This window comes from Heterodontus francisci, chromosome 28 (assembly GCF_036365525.1).
Source record: "Heterodontus francisci isolate sHetFra1 chromosome 28, sHetFra1.hap1, whole genome shotgun sequence".
NCBI classification, from domain to species: domain Eukaryota; kingdom Metazoa; phylum Chordata; class Chondrichthyes; order Heterodontiformes; family Heterodontidae; genus Heterodontus; species Heterodontus francisci.
In genome coordinates this window covers 25,700,175-25,719,247 of record NC_090398.1, presented here as the reverse complement: position 1 = coordinate 25,719,247, position 19,073 = coordinate 25,700,175, and the positions used below count along the sequence as shown (strand labels likewise).

At 42.4% G+C, this 19,073-nt stretch overlaps 1 protein-coding gene across 10 annotated transcripts in view; it reads right to left on the bottom strand.

The window, feature by feature from the left end:
* The window catches only part of LOC137385147 (nucleotide-binding oligomerization domain-containing protein 2-like), a 125,316-nt gene that overhangs the window by 8,782 nt on the left and 97,461 nt on the right, over positions 1 to 19,073 (bottom strand). For all 10 annotated transcript variants that reach the window (XR_010977739.1, XM_068060074.1, XM_068060072.1 and 7 more), the window contains one exon: positions 2,059 to 3,778. Coding sequence is in view for 9 of the 10 variants with exons in the window: in XM_068060074.1 (XP_067916175.1) it covers positions 2,059 to 3,778 (1,720 nt within the window). In the remaining variant the exon portion in view is untranslated. The remainder of the gene's footprint in view (positions 1 to 2,058; positions 3,779 to 19,073) is intronic.

Below are 19,073 nucleotides of genomic sequence, written 5' to 3'. Positions count from 1 at the left end.
CACACGTTATCAAACGAGTACATGTGAAATGGGCTTAAGCCAGAAAATGATGGAAATGCTCAGCAGGTCATGCAGTAACGATGGAGAGAAAACAGAATTTACTTTCCAGCTGCTGATCCTGAACTTCTGATCCGTTGTCATGTTAACTTTCCTGCCCATTCCCATTCTGACCTCTCTGTACTTTTATTCCTCAATATTGTAAGGAAACTCATGCAAAACGTAAGACCAGCAATTTATTAGATTCGGCAGTTTACCACCTTCCAGACGCAACATGGAATTCAACAATTTCACATTATGACCACTGTTCCTATTTTTTCAGACAGCATGTGACGGTAGTGAGTCTTTTGCATGTCTTTACAACTCCTGTTGAATATCTTCTATTTCGTTACGTTCTATTAATGCCCTCCCCCAGCTTTCTGAGTTGTCTGTTTATCCCTTTCTGTCATTCCCTCACTCCTGCCTACTCAATAACCCTAACCCTAACTCTTCGATCGCACTTTACACACCCACAACCTCTACAAACTAGAAGGACAAGGGCAGAAGATGCATGGGAACACTACCATCTGCAAGTTCTCCTGCATGACACACATCATCCTGACTTGGAACTATATTGCCATTCCTCTACTGTCGCTAGCTCAAAATCCTGGAACACCCTTCCTGACAGCACTGTTGGTATAACTACATCACTTATTTCTAACCTTTGTCATTTCAGATGAAATGCCAACGACCTGAAAAGTTTGTTCTGTTTCTCTCGACATAATCGTACATGACCGACTGAGTACTTGCAGAATTTTCGGTTTATATTTCATATTTACTGTGCAGGATTTTGCCTTTGCCCATGTTATATAGTGGTTGGAAGCAGGAATTCTGCAAGCTCGTGGTCTGTAACGAGCAGGAATACAACGAACGCTTTGTGCAGCAGATGCTCTTTATCAAAAGAAAACAAAACTTAAAACTAGGGAGCTTACTTCTGACCTTGTCATTGTTTTCAAGAAATTTAGCTATATGATGCACAGAGGTTCACAAATATAAGTGAACGATAAACAAAACACGCCACATTTTTCTGCACATTCTCTTGGCGAATCCGATTTAGTTATTGTAATGGATCCCTCTAATATACATAAGGACAGATGGAGTGTCATTCAACCGCACTTTCCTTCCCACCCGACCTCTGATGATGCCTTAACACAGTGGCGTCATTGGAAATAATTACATATACGTGGAAGAATCTCAGATGTGAACACATTTAACTAGCTATTTGGCATAATTGAGATCAACAGCATTATTGATTCGGCAAATGCAATACTATCGAAGAATTGAGAAGTGAGAGTACATATATAGCTCACCTGCAATATTATCAAACTGCACAATAAAACAAATTTGCTTACCAACAATAGGCAGTGACAGAACAGTCTGTGAACACAGGTTTGAGGTATTTGCTTAAAATATAGATGTAGGATGATGAGTTGTTTTAACTCTGAGTTTTTATAATATCGAATGCACTGCGTGAAAGACTGGCAAAATCACATTCAATAGTAACTTTCAAAAGGAAACATGATAAATATTTGAAGAGTTGAAGATTGCATGGCTCTGGCGAAGAGCAGGGGAATGGGTCTAATTGGATACTATCGAAGAGACATCACAGGCACCACAGGCAAAATGGTCTCCTCCTCTGCTGTGAGACTCAATGGTTCTGCGAAACAGTGGGTTTTCAAAATAGAGATCTAATATATGATGATTAAATGCAAGGGGAATGTATCTCACTTATCAATCGAGAGCACCACATTGTGAAAGGTGTACATTGGATTCGGAAGTTACATGGCCAACTTCATATCTGATTGAGTTAAATAAACACCACTACACTCTCAGGTATTACCAGAACAGCCAATCTGACTACGTCTCTTATTATTCCATTTAGTACAACAGAGAACTGAATGAAAGAATGTGTTCAATAATTGATCGAATTCAATTATTTTTCTTTGCTTATCATTCATAACATACCACGTGTAAATAAAACAAATATTGTTTATAATTATATTCATCAATTTGTTTAAATACCTGAGTATTTTACATTTGTGCAGTATGGACTGCAGTTGATGGATGCCTGCATCTTGTACACCACAAGTACTGAGATCCATCTCTTCAATTATTTCAAGGTTCATTAATACGGTAGACAGAACTGCACAATCATAAGGTTTCAGAGGACACTTTGTAAACTTAATTATCTTTATCGGTGCTAATGCGGATGTCATCAGATTTCTGTCTTCAAATTCAGCAAAGGAATGACATATGTTTAAGAATTTCTGTTGGCTTTGCCCGTCATCCAAGTTCTGAGCATACCTTTTGACATTCCGTGTGAGCCACTCCGACACAGGCTGTATTACTGCAGCAGGAAATTTACCCAATTTCGACTCAAGCCGATCAGTTGACTTTCGCGAGGAAAGACCAACAAGAAAACGTGAAAATAAATTGAATCTGTCGTCTCCCCATTTGATTCCTTCATCAAGCAATTGTTTCAGTTCATTTGATTGTGTGCTTAGACTTTTCATAAGCGCAGCAACAAAGTCCTGCATCACGGTGTCATGGAATTTGTAGGCAACACTGCCTAGATCATTGTCTCGAATCTTCACTATAAACGCAGTGATAAAATTGGAATGTTCGAGTTCGAGCTCATTGAATTTGTCTGCTTCAAAAACAGCTGTTTTTTTCCCAATTCCATGGTAGGCCAACTCGCCCAGTTTCAGCAGGCTATTGCGAGTGTTTTCTGCATCATAGCCACATCTATTTAAAAGATTTTCAAAGTAAACAGTGTACAAACGTGTGCTGGTTATGGGTTGCCTTTCTCGCTCTTCTGCTGTCTTATGCGACTCCACTAAGGAGCAGCAGACTGAGCAATACAGAGGGTTATAGTACAGGGTGTCCAGTGTGTCGTTCAGCTTAATTGTTTCGATTGCCTCTCTTTCCAGGTTTGGATCTCTCAAGTAACGTTGGAAATATTCCTTCATTTTCTCAGGGCTGAAACCCAGAATTTTGACACTTCGATGTATGTTTGCATTTCCCAGAGATTCCAGTTTCCACGGCCGGCTCATGATCAGCACTGAACAGCCTTTCAGCAACTGCCCTTGTATGAGGCAGCGGACAATGTCTGAAACCAAGCAGCAACACTCGGGATCGGGACATTGATTTTGAGGTGCGTTGTTTCTCTCAACATCTGTGAAATCCACGGTTTGCTCAAATTCATCCAAATCATCAAATATAAACAATATTTTTCCGGGTTCTTTCCACAGCTTCTCCAGATGATTTTGCAAATAGGGGTATGACTTCAGGATCATCCTTGATAGGGTTGTTGTCACTTTTATTAAATTTAATTGGCTGAACTTGAAATGAAAGACAAATTTAAATTGATGGTATATTTTCCCTGCGGCCCAGTCATGGATTATTTTCTGTATTATGGTGCTTTTCCCGATCCCTGCATCACCAAATGCTATAGTTGTCTGAGTTCTGTCGATTGTAGCGTCTTTGCTTCCCAACAATTGATCGAGCTGAATGTTTCCATGTACATTCTCGATATTTTGCCCCTGTTTCTCTTCAGGCTTTCTCCCTCGGGCCTTCAGTTCATTTCCCACCATTTGCGGCTGTCCATGAGAAGGAACAATCATTACTTCAATGTAATTCTCATCAAGTAAACATGTCTTGGACATTTGATTTTTGCCAGTGAGTGGAACTTCCAATATTGTCGTTTGTTCTTGAAGAAAGATTTTGTGCTGAAGCTCTATGCCTGAAATATGAAGACATTAAGAATTTTGTTAGTACATCAATTGGAATTGAGGAGAAAAAATAAGCAATCTAGTAAAACAGTGAAAGAGGAAACCATGTTAAGAGGAGCAAAACAAGAATGTAAGAGCGTGATAAATAGGAACTGCAGTAGACGATTTGGCCCATTGAACATTCTCAGACATTCAACTAGTTCATGGCAGATCCTCTCCACCTTGCTGCACTCTCCCTAATTTCCTTCGAATAGAACATTCTAGCGATTTTTGTCTTGAATATGATCAACGATTGGGATTCCTCAGCTCTCGGGATTGGACAATTTCAATGACTCTTCAACCATTAAATTAAACATTCCTCCTGATCTCAGCCCTAAATGTCCGACCCCTTATTCTGAGATTGTCACTCCTTCTAGTAGATTTCCAAGCCAGAAGAAAGATTTTTTCTACATTTGTCTCGTTAAGCCCCTTACGGATTGAATATGTCTCGGTTCGTTCACCTCTCATTGTTCTGGATTCCAAGAATATAGGCCCAGTCCACTCAATCTCTCCTCACTGGAGAATTCATTCATCCACGGAAACTCTCTTCTAAATCTTCCATGCACCCCCATGATGCCAACATTGCACATGGTACTGCAAGTATTACCTGACCAATGCCTGGTATAATTGTAGTAAGACAGCTTTACTCTTATATACAGTTCCCTTTGTCACAAAAGCTAATAAACGACGTGTTTCCTAATTGCTTCTTCTATCTGAATGTTTTCCTTTTGTGATTGAAGTACAAGGGCACCATGTGCTTCTGAATGACAACATCTGCTAGTCTGTCACCATTCAAGAAAATACGATTTTTAAAAAATATTATTTTTTTTGACCTAAGTGGATAAATTCACACTTTGGCACGTTGTATCTCACATGACATGCATTTGTCCATTCATCTAACCTGCTCTAATGGACGATAGTGTTATTGTAATCAAAGCTAATGGTTAGAATTTGCGAGGCTATCAAATCTAGCTTAGAAATAGCTTAAAATCAGGGGAAAGTCCTTTTAAAAATATCTATCGTATAAGTGATAAGGTTAGTACTACGAAAGTTTATTTTTTAAAATTAGTGTAATTTATTCAGGACTTTTGATTGCAGTGGTTAGTGGTTGAGGTAGAACAAGGCCCTTAGCATAATTAGTATTTTTTTTAATTAAAGGGAGTAATTAAGTAATCTAAAGGTAAGTCATGGCAGGAGAGCCCACACCCGTGATATGCTCCTACTGCAATATGTGGGAAATCAGGGATGCTTCCAGTGCCCCTGACGACCATGTGCGCAAGATGAGTATCCAATTGCAACTACTGGCTACCTGCATTACAGAGCTGGAGCTGCGGGTGGATTCACTGTGGAGCATCCGCGATGCTGAGGACATCGTGGATAGCACGTTTAGCGAGGTGGTCTCTGCACAGGTAATGACTGCACAGGCAGAAGAGGGATGGGTGTGCACCAGGCAGAGTAGTATGCGAAGGCAGGTAGTGCAGGAGTCCCCTGTGGCCACCCCCCTCTCAAACAGATATATCACTTTGAATACTGTTGGGGGGGGGGGAGGGTAAGGCCTCCCAGGGGAAAGCAGCAACAGCCAAGTTCGTAGCACCACGGATGGGTGTGCTTCACAGTAGATGAGTGGGAGGGGGGGGGGGGGGGGGTGGAGGCGGGAAGAGCCATAGTGTTAGGAGATTCATTTGTACGTGGAACAGACAGGCATTTCTGTGGCGGCAAACGAGACTCCAGGATGGTATGTTGCCTCCCTGGTGCTAGTATCAAGGATGTTTCTGAGCAGCTGCAGGATATTCTTAAGGGGGAGGGAGAACAGCCAGTGGTCGTGGTACATGTCGGTACCAATGACATAAGTAGGAAAAGGGCTGAGGTCCTGCAAGATGAATTTAAGGAGTTAAGAGCTAAATTAAAAAGCAGGACCACAAAGGTGGTAATCTCAGGATTACTTCCTGTGCCACGTGTTAGTGAGTATAGGAACAGGAGAATAAACCAGATGAATGTTACTGGAGAAATGGTACAAGAGGAAGGGATTTAGTTTCCTGGGCGATCGGGACCAGTTCTGAGGAAGGTGGAACCTGTACAAGCGGGACAAATTACACCCAGGCATGACTGGAACTGATGTTCTCACAGGGGCGTTTGCTAGTGCCATTGGGGAGCATTTCAACTAGAATGGCTGGGGGATGGGAACCTGAGTGGGGAGATTGAGGAGGAGGAAACAAGGATAGAAACCAAAGACAGGAAACAAAAAGGCAAAAGTGGAAGACATAGAAATCAAGGGCAAGCAACAAATAGGGCAATAGTGCGAAATAATGATGAGGTGATTAAGAATGTTAAAAAGACAAGCCTAAAGACATTGTGTCTCAATGCGCAGAGTATGCACAACAAGGTAAGCAAATTAAATGTGCAATGGATACGACATTTAGATTTTATTTTAGATTTAGAGATACAGCACTGAAACAGGCCCGTCGGCCCAGAGTCTGTGCCGACCATTAACCACCCATTTATACTAATCCTACACTAATCCCATATTTCTACCACATCCTCACCTGTCCCTATATTCCCTACCACCTACTAGTGGCAATTTATAATGGCCAATTCACCTGCAAGTCTTTTGGCTGTGGGAGGAAACCGGAGCACCCAGAGGAAACCCATGCAGACACAAGAAGAACTTGCAAACTCCACGCAGGCAGGACCCGGAATTGAACCCGGGTCGCTGGAGCTGTGAGGCTGTGGTGCTAACCACTGTGCCACTGTGCCACCCGTACATGGAGACATGGCTGCGGTTGCAAGGTGACCAAGGATGGGAACAGAACAGCCAAGTGTGTTCAATATTTAGGAAGGACAGGCTAAAAGGGAATGGAGGTGAAGTAGCGTTGTTAGCAAAAGAGGAAATCAATACAGTAGTGAGGAAGGATAATAGCTCAGAGAATCCTGAATTGGAATCTGTATGAGTGGAGCTAAGAAACACGAAGGTGCAGAACACGTTGGTAGGGGTTGTAAATCGACCCCCAAACAGCAGTGGTGATGTCGAGGATAGCATTAAACAGGAACTTAAGGGACGCATTAAATAAGGGTGCAACTGTAATTATGGGTGACTTTGATCTACATATAGATTGGGCAGACCAAATTAGCAATAATACTGTAGAGGAGGAATTCCTTGAGTGCATTCATGATGGTTTTTTGCACCAAAACATTGAGGAACCAACTAGGAACTGGCCATCCTGGACTGGGTATTGTGTAATGCGAAAGGATTAATTAACAATCTTGTTATGCAGGGTCACTTGGGGAAGAGCAACCATAACGTGATAGAATTCTTCATTAAGATGAAGAGTGCAAGAGTTGATTCCGAGACAAGGTCCTGAATCTAAATAAAGGAAACTATGAAGGTATGAGGCACGAGTTGGCTATAATGGATTGGGGAACGTTACTTAAAGGGTTGACAGTGGCTAGCATTTAAAGAGTGCATGGATGAATTACAACAATTGTTCATCCCTGTCTAACATAAAAAATAAACAGGACGCTGGCTCAACCGTGGCTTACAAAAGAAATTAGGGATAGTATTAGATCCAAGGAAGCGAAATGTAAAATGGCCAGAACAAGCAGCAAACGTAAGGATTGGGAGCCGTCTATAATTCAACATAAAAACTGACTGTAAAAGCTTGTATAGATATGTGAAGAGAAAAAGGGTCAGTGAAGACAAATGTCCCTTACAGTCAGAAACGGGGGAATTTATAATGGGGAGCAAAGAAATGGCAGACCAATTAAATAAATACTTTGGTTCTGTCTTCACAAAGGAGCACACAAATTACTTCCTCGAAATGTTGGGGAACACAGGGTCGAGTGAGAAGGAGGAACTGCATGTAATCAGTTTTTGTAGGAAAATGGTGTTAGGGAAATTAATTGGATCTAAGGCTGATAAATCCCAAGGGCCTGATACTCTACATCCTAGAGTACTTAAGGAAGCGGCCCTAGAAATAGTAGATACATTGCTGGCCTTTTTTCAAAATTCTATAGATTCTGGAACAGTTCCAACGGATTGGAGAGTAGCTAATGTAACCCCATTATTTTAAAAAAAAGTAGAGAGAAAACGGGATTATAGACTGGTTAGCCTGACATCAGTAGTGGGGAAAATGTTAAGAGTCCATTATAAAAGATGTGATAGCAGAGCACCCTGGAAAACAATGACAGGATTGGTCAAAGTCAACATGTATTTACGAAAGGAAAATGATGCTTGACAAATCTGCTGTAATTTTTTGAAGATGTAACTTGTAGAATAGATAAGGCAGAACCAGTGGATGTGGTGTATTTGGACTTTCAGAAGGCTTTCGATAAAGTCCCACATAAGAGATTGGCGTGTAAAATTATAGCACATGGGATTGGGGGTTAGGATAGAAAACTGGTTGGCAGACAGGAAACAAAGAGTGGGAATAAGCGGGTCTTATTCCAAGTGGCAGGCAGTGAGTAGTGTGGTACAGCAGGGATTAGTGCAAGGACCCCAGCTGTTCACAATATATATTAATGATATAGATGAGGGAATTAAATGTAATATATCCAGGTTTGCAGACGACACAATGCTGGGTGGGAGTATGAGCTGTGAGGAGGATGCAGAGAAGCTCCAGTGTGATTTGAACAGGTTGAGTGAGTGGGAAAATACATGGAAGATGCAGTATAATGTGGGTAAATGTGAGGTTATCCACTTTTGTGGCAAAAACAGAAAGGCAGATTATTATCCGAACTGCGTTAGGTTGGGAAAGGGGGAGGTGCAGTGAGACCTGGGTGTCCTTGTGCACACAGTCGCTGAAAGTATGCATGCAGGTGCAGAAGGCAGTTATGAGGGCAAATGGCATGTTGGCCTTGAAAGCGCGAGGATTCGAGTACAGGAGCAAGGATGTCTTGCTGCAATTATACAAGGCCTTGGTGAGCCAACATCTGGAGTATTGTGTGTTGTTTTGGTCTCCTTATCTGAGGAAGGATGTTCTTGCTATGGAGAAAGTGCAGCAAAGGTTCACCAGACTAATTCCTGGGATGGCAGCACTGACGTATGAAGAGCGATTGGGTCGATTTGGCTTGTATTCGCTGGAGTTTAGAAGAGTGAGTTTGGATCTCACAGAAACCTACAAAAGTCTAACAGGACTGGACAGATTGGATGCAGGAAGGATATTCCCGATGGTGGGGGAGTCCAGGACCAGGGGTCACAGTCTAAGAATATGGGGTAAGCCATTTAGAATTGAGATGAGGAGAGATTTCTTCACCCAGAGAGTGGTGAACCTGTGGAAGTCTCTACCATGGAAAGCAGCTGAGGCCATCTCGTTAAGTAAGTTGAACAAAGAGTTCGATATATTTCCGAGGGCTAAAGGGATCGAGGGATATGGGGAGGAAGCAGGAACAGGTTACTGATTTTGTATGATAAGCCATGATCGTATTAAATGGTGGAGCAGGCTCGAAGGGCTGAATAGCCAACTCCTGCTCCTATTTTTCTATGTTTTTTTGTTTCTTAACATGTTTGGGAAAACAACGTTAATTCAACTGGACTAAGTGGTCGAACGAGTTTTGAAATCTGCGAGAGAGTTACACAAAGTGACATTTATCAATGATATCAGGGTATGCCTTCATTTGAAATGCAAAGTAACAGCTTGCAAAAGTCAGCAATTTAAGGGACTTGGATCGTTTAATTTTCCTACGGTTTAATTTGTGTTTGCGTGTGACCAGGGAAGGAAGCCACTGTTACATTAATTAAGAAACGTCTTGAAGGCATCTGTAATAACCAGAATGGCGATGAAATTACTGAAGGAAATTGAAACATATCCTCATCTTCAATGCAGCCTCTAATATTGTGGTATGAACCAAGAGTTAGACGCCTCATTGGGCAATTTTAGCTTCGTGTGGACTTTGATCGGACATCTTGTGTATGAGCGTCCTTCCCACCTTAGAAAGAAAGATATTATCTCGTTGCAATGAGTGATTCGGTGTTTAATTCGGGTAGCTTGGTCAGCTGCTGAAGAGTACAGCTAACAGAGAGATAGCAGCAGTGATCGTGTATGTCTGATTCCTTGGAACATATTGGTGAATAAAGGTGTATTGTGTTGTTAATTAGAATTCATACTTAACCAAGTAAAGTTGTTGGTGTTCAACGTGAACATTGAATTTTGCCTCTTTATTTCTTGTAATTCTCGTGTTCAAACCGTAGAGTAACCATCGAGATAAAATGTTATGTTTTACACTGTCTATTTCCCTTGCAGATTTTTCGCGTCCTCCTCACCAGTAACTTGCCCACCTGGAGGTTTTATCGTCAACAAACTTGGATTCCTTAAGCACAGTCCTCTCATTTGAGTCATTAATATGGATTATAAATAGCTGACGCCCTTGCGGTGCTCTAGTTACTGCCTGTCAATGCAACGATGTCTCCTTTATTCCTTCTATCTGTTTTTGTCCTCAATCCATTCTAATATATTACCTCCGATCTCCTTCATTCCCGCATATATCTGGAATAGTTTTTGTATCTTCTAGTGCAAAGACAAATACAAAGTATTTGTTAATGCCTCCTCTATTTCCCTATTCCATACTATAATTTCACTTGCTCCTGCCTCCAATAGTCGTACATTTACTTCCACACATCTATTCCTATTTGATCAACTATAAAAAAGTGTACAATCTTTTTTTAATATATATGTTTCTCGCTCGTTTACTCTCATATTCTCTTTGCGTTTTCCTTATAAATGTCTTGATGTTCCGTTGCTGAATTGTAAAAATCCGCGCAATCCTCAGGCTTGCTATTCTTTTTTTGGCACCATTATAACCTCGTTCTTTGACATAATCATTTTAACTGTTATTAGCCACGATTGGACCACTTTTTCCGTGGGGATTTAGGGTGCTAAATAATCCATATTTGTCGAAAATTATATATTAATTGCTTTGATGTTACCATTAATATTATCGTCATAATTGTTAATGCTGTTTCCCAGTCTATCTGAGCTAATTCGCCCCTGCCCGTCTCCACGCCCCATTCATACGTTGTTTGTTTTGTTTAGATTTAAGACCCTAATTTCAGACTGAACTAAACTGCTGCGCACTCAGTAGAAAATTCTTTGGCCAGCCTTCCCTTTTATTACCTTGTTATGAATCAAACCTTTCTTATTGCACAATACTATATCATAAATATCCTGTTCCCTAGTTGGTTCCTCGAAGTACTGATGTAGAAATCTATGTTGTATACATTCCATGAACTCATCTTGCGCACGCCTGCTGCAAACCTGATTTGTCCAGTCGATATTAAGATCCAAGTCCCCCATTATTGCTGTATTAACCTTATTACATGCCCCGCTAATTTTCCAAATTATAATCTGCCATACACAGCAAACTCTGCAAGTGGACGATAAACAAATCCCAGTAATATTTTCTGCCCATTTCTGTTTCTTCGCTCCACAGAGACTGACAGTACCCCTTGATTTTCTGAGCTATGATTCTTTCTCTCTGCTGTCTTTATCCCATCCTTTATTCTCAGATCTACTCTCCTCCTTTATTCCGTTTAGCCTATCCCTTCTAAAAGTTAAGACTCCTGGAATATTTAGTTTGCAACCTTGGTCACTTCGGAGCCACATCTCTGTAATGGTTATTCAATAAAAAATATAAATTTCTATTTGTACTATTAGAGCCTTTAAAAGTTGCTAGCAACGAGTCAGCCTTACACTTTGGTACCCAGGCACGGTAAGAAATATACAGTAGACGCATGGATCATACATTCATGACGTGCACAACTGAAATTAAGAATCTGTGTTAATGCTTTTCGACCATTTGCGCTGGAATCACGAGCTTACAGTGGTAAATTACACAATTAAAATGGGCATTCATAGCGCGAAATTTATCAATATAAATGATTGCAATGCCCATCGCAACTTTGAAAGAATTACCAGATTTCTATCGATAACTGTACATAAGAAGTTAGAATCACAATATAGGTCACTGCCACTATTTTTTACATCAACGAATACCGGTAATGTTCCCCATGAAGTCTCCTTTCTAACTTTCTCAGTGCTTTATGAACGAAGAAATAAGGGCAGAATCAGTGCGTTTAACTTCATGGAAAATCTGAGGCCGAGATAGGGTGACAGGTTTTAAGAGGAATTTTAAATGGAAGGAGACATTTATCATGACAAAGGAATTAATAATGAACGGTCCAAATGGCAAGAACGTTGTTATGGATTTGTTCCTTTTAGTAGTGGAGCAATTTCGTTTCAGTAATATTGAGGGACAGAAGCAGAGTTCACAAACTATGTCTAATGAAAATGGAATGAGACCATGGATGAGGGCTTAAAAGAGTATCGAGCTCCTTAATTTTAAATGCATTGGGAATCAATGAGGCATTGCGTCTTTGAGGAATAAAAATGTAAAAAAATACACACGTAATTGTTATAAATAGAAAATTCCAGATACACATTTTTGAAACAATTGGATTTGTGAAGGAATGGAGTCGGGGTGGCAGAACCTGAGAAGGTGTTAATCGAAGAGGGAATTTTATAAAGTATGTTTATTAACAACAAGACATTCTCATATCGAGCATGAACAAAGGGAGGTAAGATTGCGGTCACACAACAGAAGATATTCTACTCCATGTTATACCCATGAGGTAGCGACAGATAAAGATTTTTTGATAAATGCATTTACCAGTTTGAAAATGAAATAACTTCAATGTATTGACAGTGCAGCAGGTGAAGGCATGTACCTCCAATGGGTAAATTTATCTGTTTTATTTATTTAGAGATACAGCACAGAAACAGGCCCTTCGGCCCACCGAGTCTGTGCCGACCATCAACCACCTATTTATGCTAATCCTACACTAATCCCATATTCCTACCACAGCCCCACCTGTCCCTATATTTCCCTACCACCTACCTATACTAGGAGCAATTTATAATGGCCAATTTACCTATCAACCTGCAAGTCTTTTGGTGGTGGGAGGAAACCGGAGTACCCCACGAAAACCCACGCAGACACAGGGAGAACTTGCAAACTCCACACAGGCAGTACCCAGAACTGAGCTGTGAGGCTGCGGTGCTAACCACTGCGCCTCTGTGCTGCCCGTAAATAAAAGCAAAATATGACAGATGCTGGAAATCTGCAATAAAAAGTGAATATTCTGGAAATATTCAGCAGGTCAAGTAGCATCTGTAGAGAGAGAAGCAGCGTTAACATTTCCGACCTACTTGACGCTGCTTAACCTGCTGAGTATTTTTTAGCATTTTCTGCTTTTGCTTCTGACGGGTGCCGGGACTGCTGAAAGGGAAAATTCGGTTATTGTTTTCGTTAAAGGAGATATTGTGAATTTTGGGATTGTTCTAACGTGAGCAAGAAGATGAGCTCTTGATTTGATCACATGATTGGAGCTACGTGGAAACTAGTCGGGTAGATCCATTTGGAGCAGGCTGTCAGCGAACAGAAATTATACTTCAGACGCTGCATCAAATTGATCTCAGGTAAATTTGCTTTCCAAGCCGATATGCAACATTTAGTATAACATCCTAGGCATCAATTGTTCCTTTTTATCCTTTATTCAATTGAATTGAGAGCGTTGATTAACACAAGGGATGATGATATTATTGCTATCACTGAGACATGGCTGAGAGAAGCGCGGGACTGGCAGCTTAATATCCCAGGGTATAGAATCTTCAGGCGTGATAGGGGAGGGGTAAAAGAGGAGGTGACATTGCACTGTTGATTAAGGAGTCAATTACTGCGGTAAGGAGGGATGGTATCTTAGCAGGCTCTTCTAATGAGGCCATATGCTTAGAACTTAAAAACAAAAAGGGGGCAATCACTTGGTGTACCTCCAAACAGTCAGGGAGAGATAGAGGAGCAGATATGTAGGAAAATCGAAGAGAGGTGCAAAAGTAACAGGGTTATAATAGTAGGGGATTTCAACTTCTCCTCCATTAGAGGGGATAGTATTAGTGCAAAAAAGCTTAAAGGGTGCAGCATTCTTCAAATGCATTCAGGCGTGCTTTTTGAGCCAGCACGTAGGGAGTCCTACAAGAGGAGGAGCAGCACTGGACTTAATCGTAGGGAATGAAGCCGGACAAGTGGTCGAAGTGGTAGTGGGGGAGCATTTCGGGGATAGTGACCACAACTCTGTAAGATTTAAGGTAGTTATGGAAAAGACATAGAGGGACCGGAAATAAAGGTACCGAATTGGGGGAAGGCAGCTTTCAATATGATAAAATAGGATCTGGCCAAACTGGACTGGGAGCAGCTGCTTATAGGAAAGTCCATATCAGACCAGTGGGAGTCATTCAGAAAAGAAATAGTGAGGGTTCAGGTCCAACTTGTTCCAGTAAAGGTGTAGGGTAGGACCAACAAGTCAAGGGAACCCTGGATGTCAAAGGAGATAGAGGATTGAACAAGGAAAAAAATAGGCTTCGAGCAGATTCAGAGCGCTGAAAACAGCGGAGGCCCTAGAGGAGTATAGAAAGTGCAGGGGAGTACTTTTAAAAAAAAGTAATTAGGAGAGCGAAGAGGGGACATGAAAAATCACTGGCAGACAAGATAAATGAAAATCCCAAGGTGTTTTATAAGCAAGTTAAGGAGAAGAGGTTAACCAGGGAAAACGTGGGGCCCAATGGGGATCGAAGAGGCAATCTGTGTGTGGAGCCGGAGGATATAGGTGAAGTTTTGAATTATTATTTTTCATCTCTGTTCATTATGGAGAGGGTCGATGTTGGTGTAGGGATCAGGGAGGGGGATTGTGAGATAACTGATCAAATTAGCATTGAAAAGGAGGAAGTATTATCTGTATTAGCGGGCTTAAAGGTGGGTAAATCCACAGGCCCAGATGAGATGTATCCCAGACTGCAATGTGAGGCAAGGGAGGAGATAGCAGGGGCTCTGAAACAAATTTTCAAATCCCCTCAGCCCACAGGAGAAGTACCAGAGGACTGGAGGACAGCGTATGTGGCACCATTATTCAAGAAGGGCAGCAGGGATGAAGCAGGTAATTATAGGCCTGTGAGTCCAACATCAGTGGTAAGGGAATTTTGAGTCACAGAGTGATACAGCACTGAAACAGGCCCTTCGGCCCACAGACTCGGTGGGCTGAAGGGCCTGTTTCAGTGCTGTATCACTCTGTGAATCAAAATTTCCATTTATACTAACCCTACATTAACCCCATATTCCCTACCACATCCTTACCATTCTCCTACCACCTATCTACACTAGGGGCAATTTACAATGGCCAATTTACCTATCAACCTGTCTTTGGCTGTGGGAGGAAACCAGAGCACCCGGCAGAAACCCACGCAGTCACAGGAAGAACTTGCAAACTCCGCACAGGCAGTCCCCAGAACAGAACGAGGGTTGCTGGAGCTGTAAGGCTGCGGTGCCGCCCAAATTGCCGGAAACAATTCTGAGAGATAAGATTAATCTCCACTTGGAGAGGCAACGATTAGTCAAGGATAGTCAGCATGGTTTTGTCGGGAGACAACTCGTCTAACAAATTTGATTGAGTATTTCGAGGGGGTGACCAGATGAATAGATGAGGGTAAAGCAGTTGATGATGTTTACATGGACTTCAGTAAGGCTTTTGATAAGGTCGCGCATGGGAGCTTTGTTAAGAAGTTAAGAGCCCATGGGATCCAGGGTAATTTGGCAAATTGGATCCAAAATTGGCTTAGTGGCAGGAGGCAGAGGGTGATGGTCGAAGGTTGTTTTTGCTATGGAGGACTGTGACCTGTGGGGTACCACAAGGATCGGTGCTGGGACCCTTGCTGTTTGTAGTGTAGATTGATGATTTAGACGTGAATAAAGTAGGTATGATCATTAAGTTCTCAGACAACACAAAAATTGATGTTGTCGTAAATAGAGAGGAGGAAAGCCTTAAATTGCAAAACAATGTAGATGGGCTGGTAAGGTGGGCGGAGCAGTGGCAGATGGAATTTAATCCTGAGAAATGTGAGGTGATGCACTTTGGTAGGACTAACAAGGCAAGGGAATATACAATGGATGCAGGACCCTAGGAAGTGCAAAGGGTCAGGGGGACCTTGGTGCACTTGTCCATAGATCACTGAAGGCAGCAGCATAGCTAGATAAGGTGGCTAGGAAGGCACATGGGATACTTGCATTTATTAGCTAAGTCATAGAATATAAGAGCAGGGAGCTTATGATTGAGCTGTATAAAGCACTGGTTAGGCTACAGCTGGAGTACTGTGTGCAGTTCTGGTCACCACACAAGAGGAAGGATGTCATTGCACTGGAGAGAGTGCAGAGGAGTTTCACCAGGATGTTGCCTGGGCTGGAGCATTTCAGTTATGAAGGGAGACTGGATAGGCTGGGGTTGTTTTCCTTGAAGTGGAGAAGGCTGTGGGGGGACCTGATTGAGGTATGCAAAATTATGAGGGGCATCGATAGGATAGATTGGAAGGAACTTTTTCCCTTAGCAGAGGGGTCAAAAACCAGGGGGCACAGATTTAAGGTCAAGAGCAGAAGGTTTGGAAGGGAGTTGAGGAAAATAACTTCATTCAGAGGGTGGCTGGAATCTGGAACGCACTGCCTGAAGAGCCGGCAGAAGCAGGAACCCTCACAACATTTAAGAAATATTTAGATGAGCACCTGAAGCGCCATAGCATGCAAGGCTACGGCCAAGCATTGGAAAATGAGATTCGTTTGTATGGGTGCTTGATGGTCAGAACAGGCGCATTAGGCCAAAGGGCCTGCTTCTGTGCTGTAAATATCTCTGACTCTATGATTCGATAATTCTGGGATACAAAAGTTCCAAAATTTGCAATTGAAAGCCATGTTATCAATGGATTCTGGAGAGGTTAAATCAGAATGTTGGGATAGTAGTTATGCTGCATTAAGGAATTGAACTCGCCAATCCCTCTGACACTGCTTTGTTGCACTTACTGTCCAGGTGGGACCATGAAGAAAGATGACTAAGCCAAACAATAATACTTAGTTTAGTTTAGAGATACAGCACTGAAACAGGCCCTTCGGCCCAGCGAGTCTGTGCCGACCATCAACCACCCATTTATACTAATCCTACACTAATCCCATATCCCTACCACATCCCCACGTGTTCTTATATTTCCCTACCACCTACCTATACTCGGGGCAATTTATAATGGCCAATTTACCTACCAACCTGCAAGTCTTTTGGCTTATGAGAGGAAACCGGAGCACCCGGAGAAAACCCACGCAGACACAGGGAAAACTTGCAAACTCCACACAGGCAGTACCCAGAATTGAACACAGGTCGCTGGAGCTGTGAGGCTGTGGTGCTAACCACTGCGCCACTGTGCCGCCCTAAACACTCCATCAGGTTCCAAGAAATGGTCAATTCATGCAGTTGTGCGACAAATATGTTATCCACCATTAACTATACAATTGCAATAATATTACTTAAAACGTGTAAACAAATTTGTCATCTGAATAACTTTTCTGAAATATTTCTGACTCATCGTGTTTTTTGTACTCCTTCCCATTCTGCTACTTGTACTGTACTATGAATTGTGAAATATCAAGTACTCCTGAGCCAGAGCAATGTGCATGACTCATAAATAGAGTCATAGAGTCGTACTGCATGGAAACAGGCCATTCGGCCCACCGCATCCATGCCGACCATAGTGCCTATCTATATTAATCCCACCTGCCTGCATTAATTCCATATCCCTCCATGCCTTGCTCATTAAGGTACCTGTCCAGATGCCTCTTAAATGTTGCTGCTGTTCCTGCCTCCACCACCTCCTCTGGCAGCTCATTCCAGATACTTACATTTCTTTGTGTGAAAAATTTACCCCTTTGATCCCCTTTAAACCTCCTCCCTCTCACCTTAAATCTATGCCCTCTATTTTTACTCACCCCTACCATGGGAAATAGACTCTAACCTATCTATGCCTCTCAAAATTTTATATACCTCTATCATGTCCCCTCTCAACCTCCTTCACTCCAGGGAAAGCAGACACAGCCTATCCAATCTCTCTTTATAACTCAAGCCCTCCAAACCAGGCAACATCCTTGTGAATCTTTTCTGCACACTCTCCCGCTTAATCACATCTTTCCTGTAGTGGAGTGACCAGAACTGCACAGAGTACTCCAAATGCCGCCTAACCAACGTTATGTACAACTGTAACATGACATACCAAATCTTGTACTCAATACCTCTTCCGATGAAGGCAAGCATGCCATATGCCTTCTTCACCACCCTATCTACCTGTGTTGCCACTTTCAGGGAACAATGTACTTGCACCCCAAGGTGCCTCTGCTCCACAACACCTCCCAGGGCCCTGCCATTCACTGTATATGTGCTGCGCTGGTTGAACTTTCCAAAATGCATGACTTCGCACTTGCTTGCGTTAAATTCCATTTGCCAATCCCTTGCTCACTTTCCCAGTTTATCAATATCCTGTTGCAAACTGAGACATCCTTCCTCACTGTCCACTATACCACCAATTTTGGTGTCGACTGCAAACTTAATAATCATACCCCTTACTTTCACATCCAAGTCATTAATATATATGAAAAACAACAGTGGGCCCAGCACCGATCCCTGCAGCACACCACTGGTCACCGGCCTCCAATCTGATAAACAACGCTCCACGACCACCCTCTGCCTCCTGTCATCAAGCCAACTTTGTATTCAATTGGCTAGCTCACCCTGGATCCCATGTGTTCGCACCTTCCAGACCAGCCTACCATGTGGGACCTTGTCAAAGGTCTTGCCAAAGTCCATTTAGACAACGTCCACCGCCCTGCCCTCGTCAATCCTCTTGGTCACCTCCTCAAAAAACTCAATCAAATTCGTGAGACATGATCTCCCACGCACAAGGCTACACTGACTATTGCAAATCAGACCTTGCTTTTCTGAATGCATGTAAATCCTGTCTCTCAGAATCCCTTCCAATAACTTTCCCTCCACTGATGTAAGGCTCACCGACCTGTAGTTCCTTGGCTTATCCCTGCTGCCCTTCTTTAATAAAGGCACAACATTAGCTATTCTCCAGTCTTACGGTACCTCACCCGTGGCTAACGATGATACAAAATCTCTGCCAGGGCCCCAGCAATCTCCTCCCTTGCTTCCCATAGCATCCTCGGATACACCTGTTCAGGCCCTGGGGATTTATCCACCTGAATGCGCTTCACAACCTCCAACACCTCCTCCTTTGTAATGTTGATATGCTCCAGGATATTGCTGTTCCCTCCCTTGAACTCATGAGCTTCCATGACATTCTCCACGGTAAGTACAGACGAGAAGTATTCATTTAAGACCTAGCCCATTTCCTGTGGCTC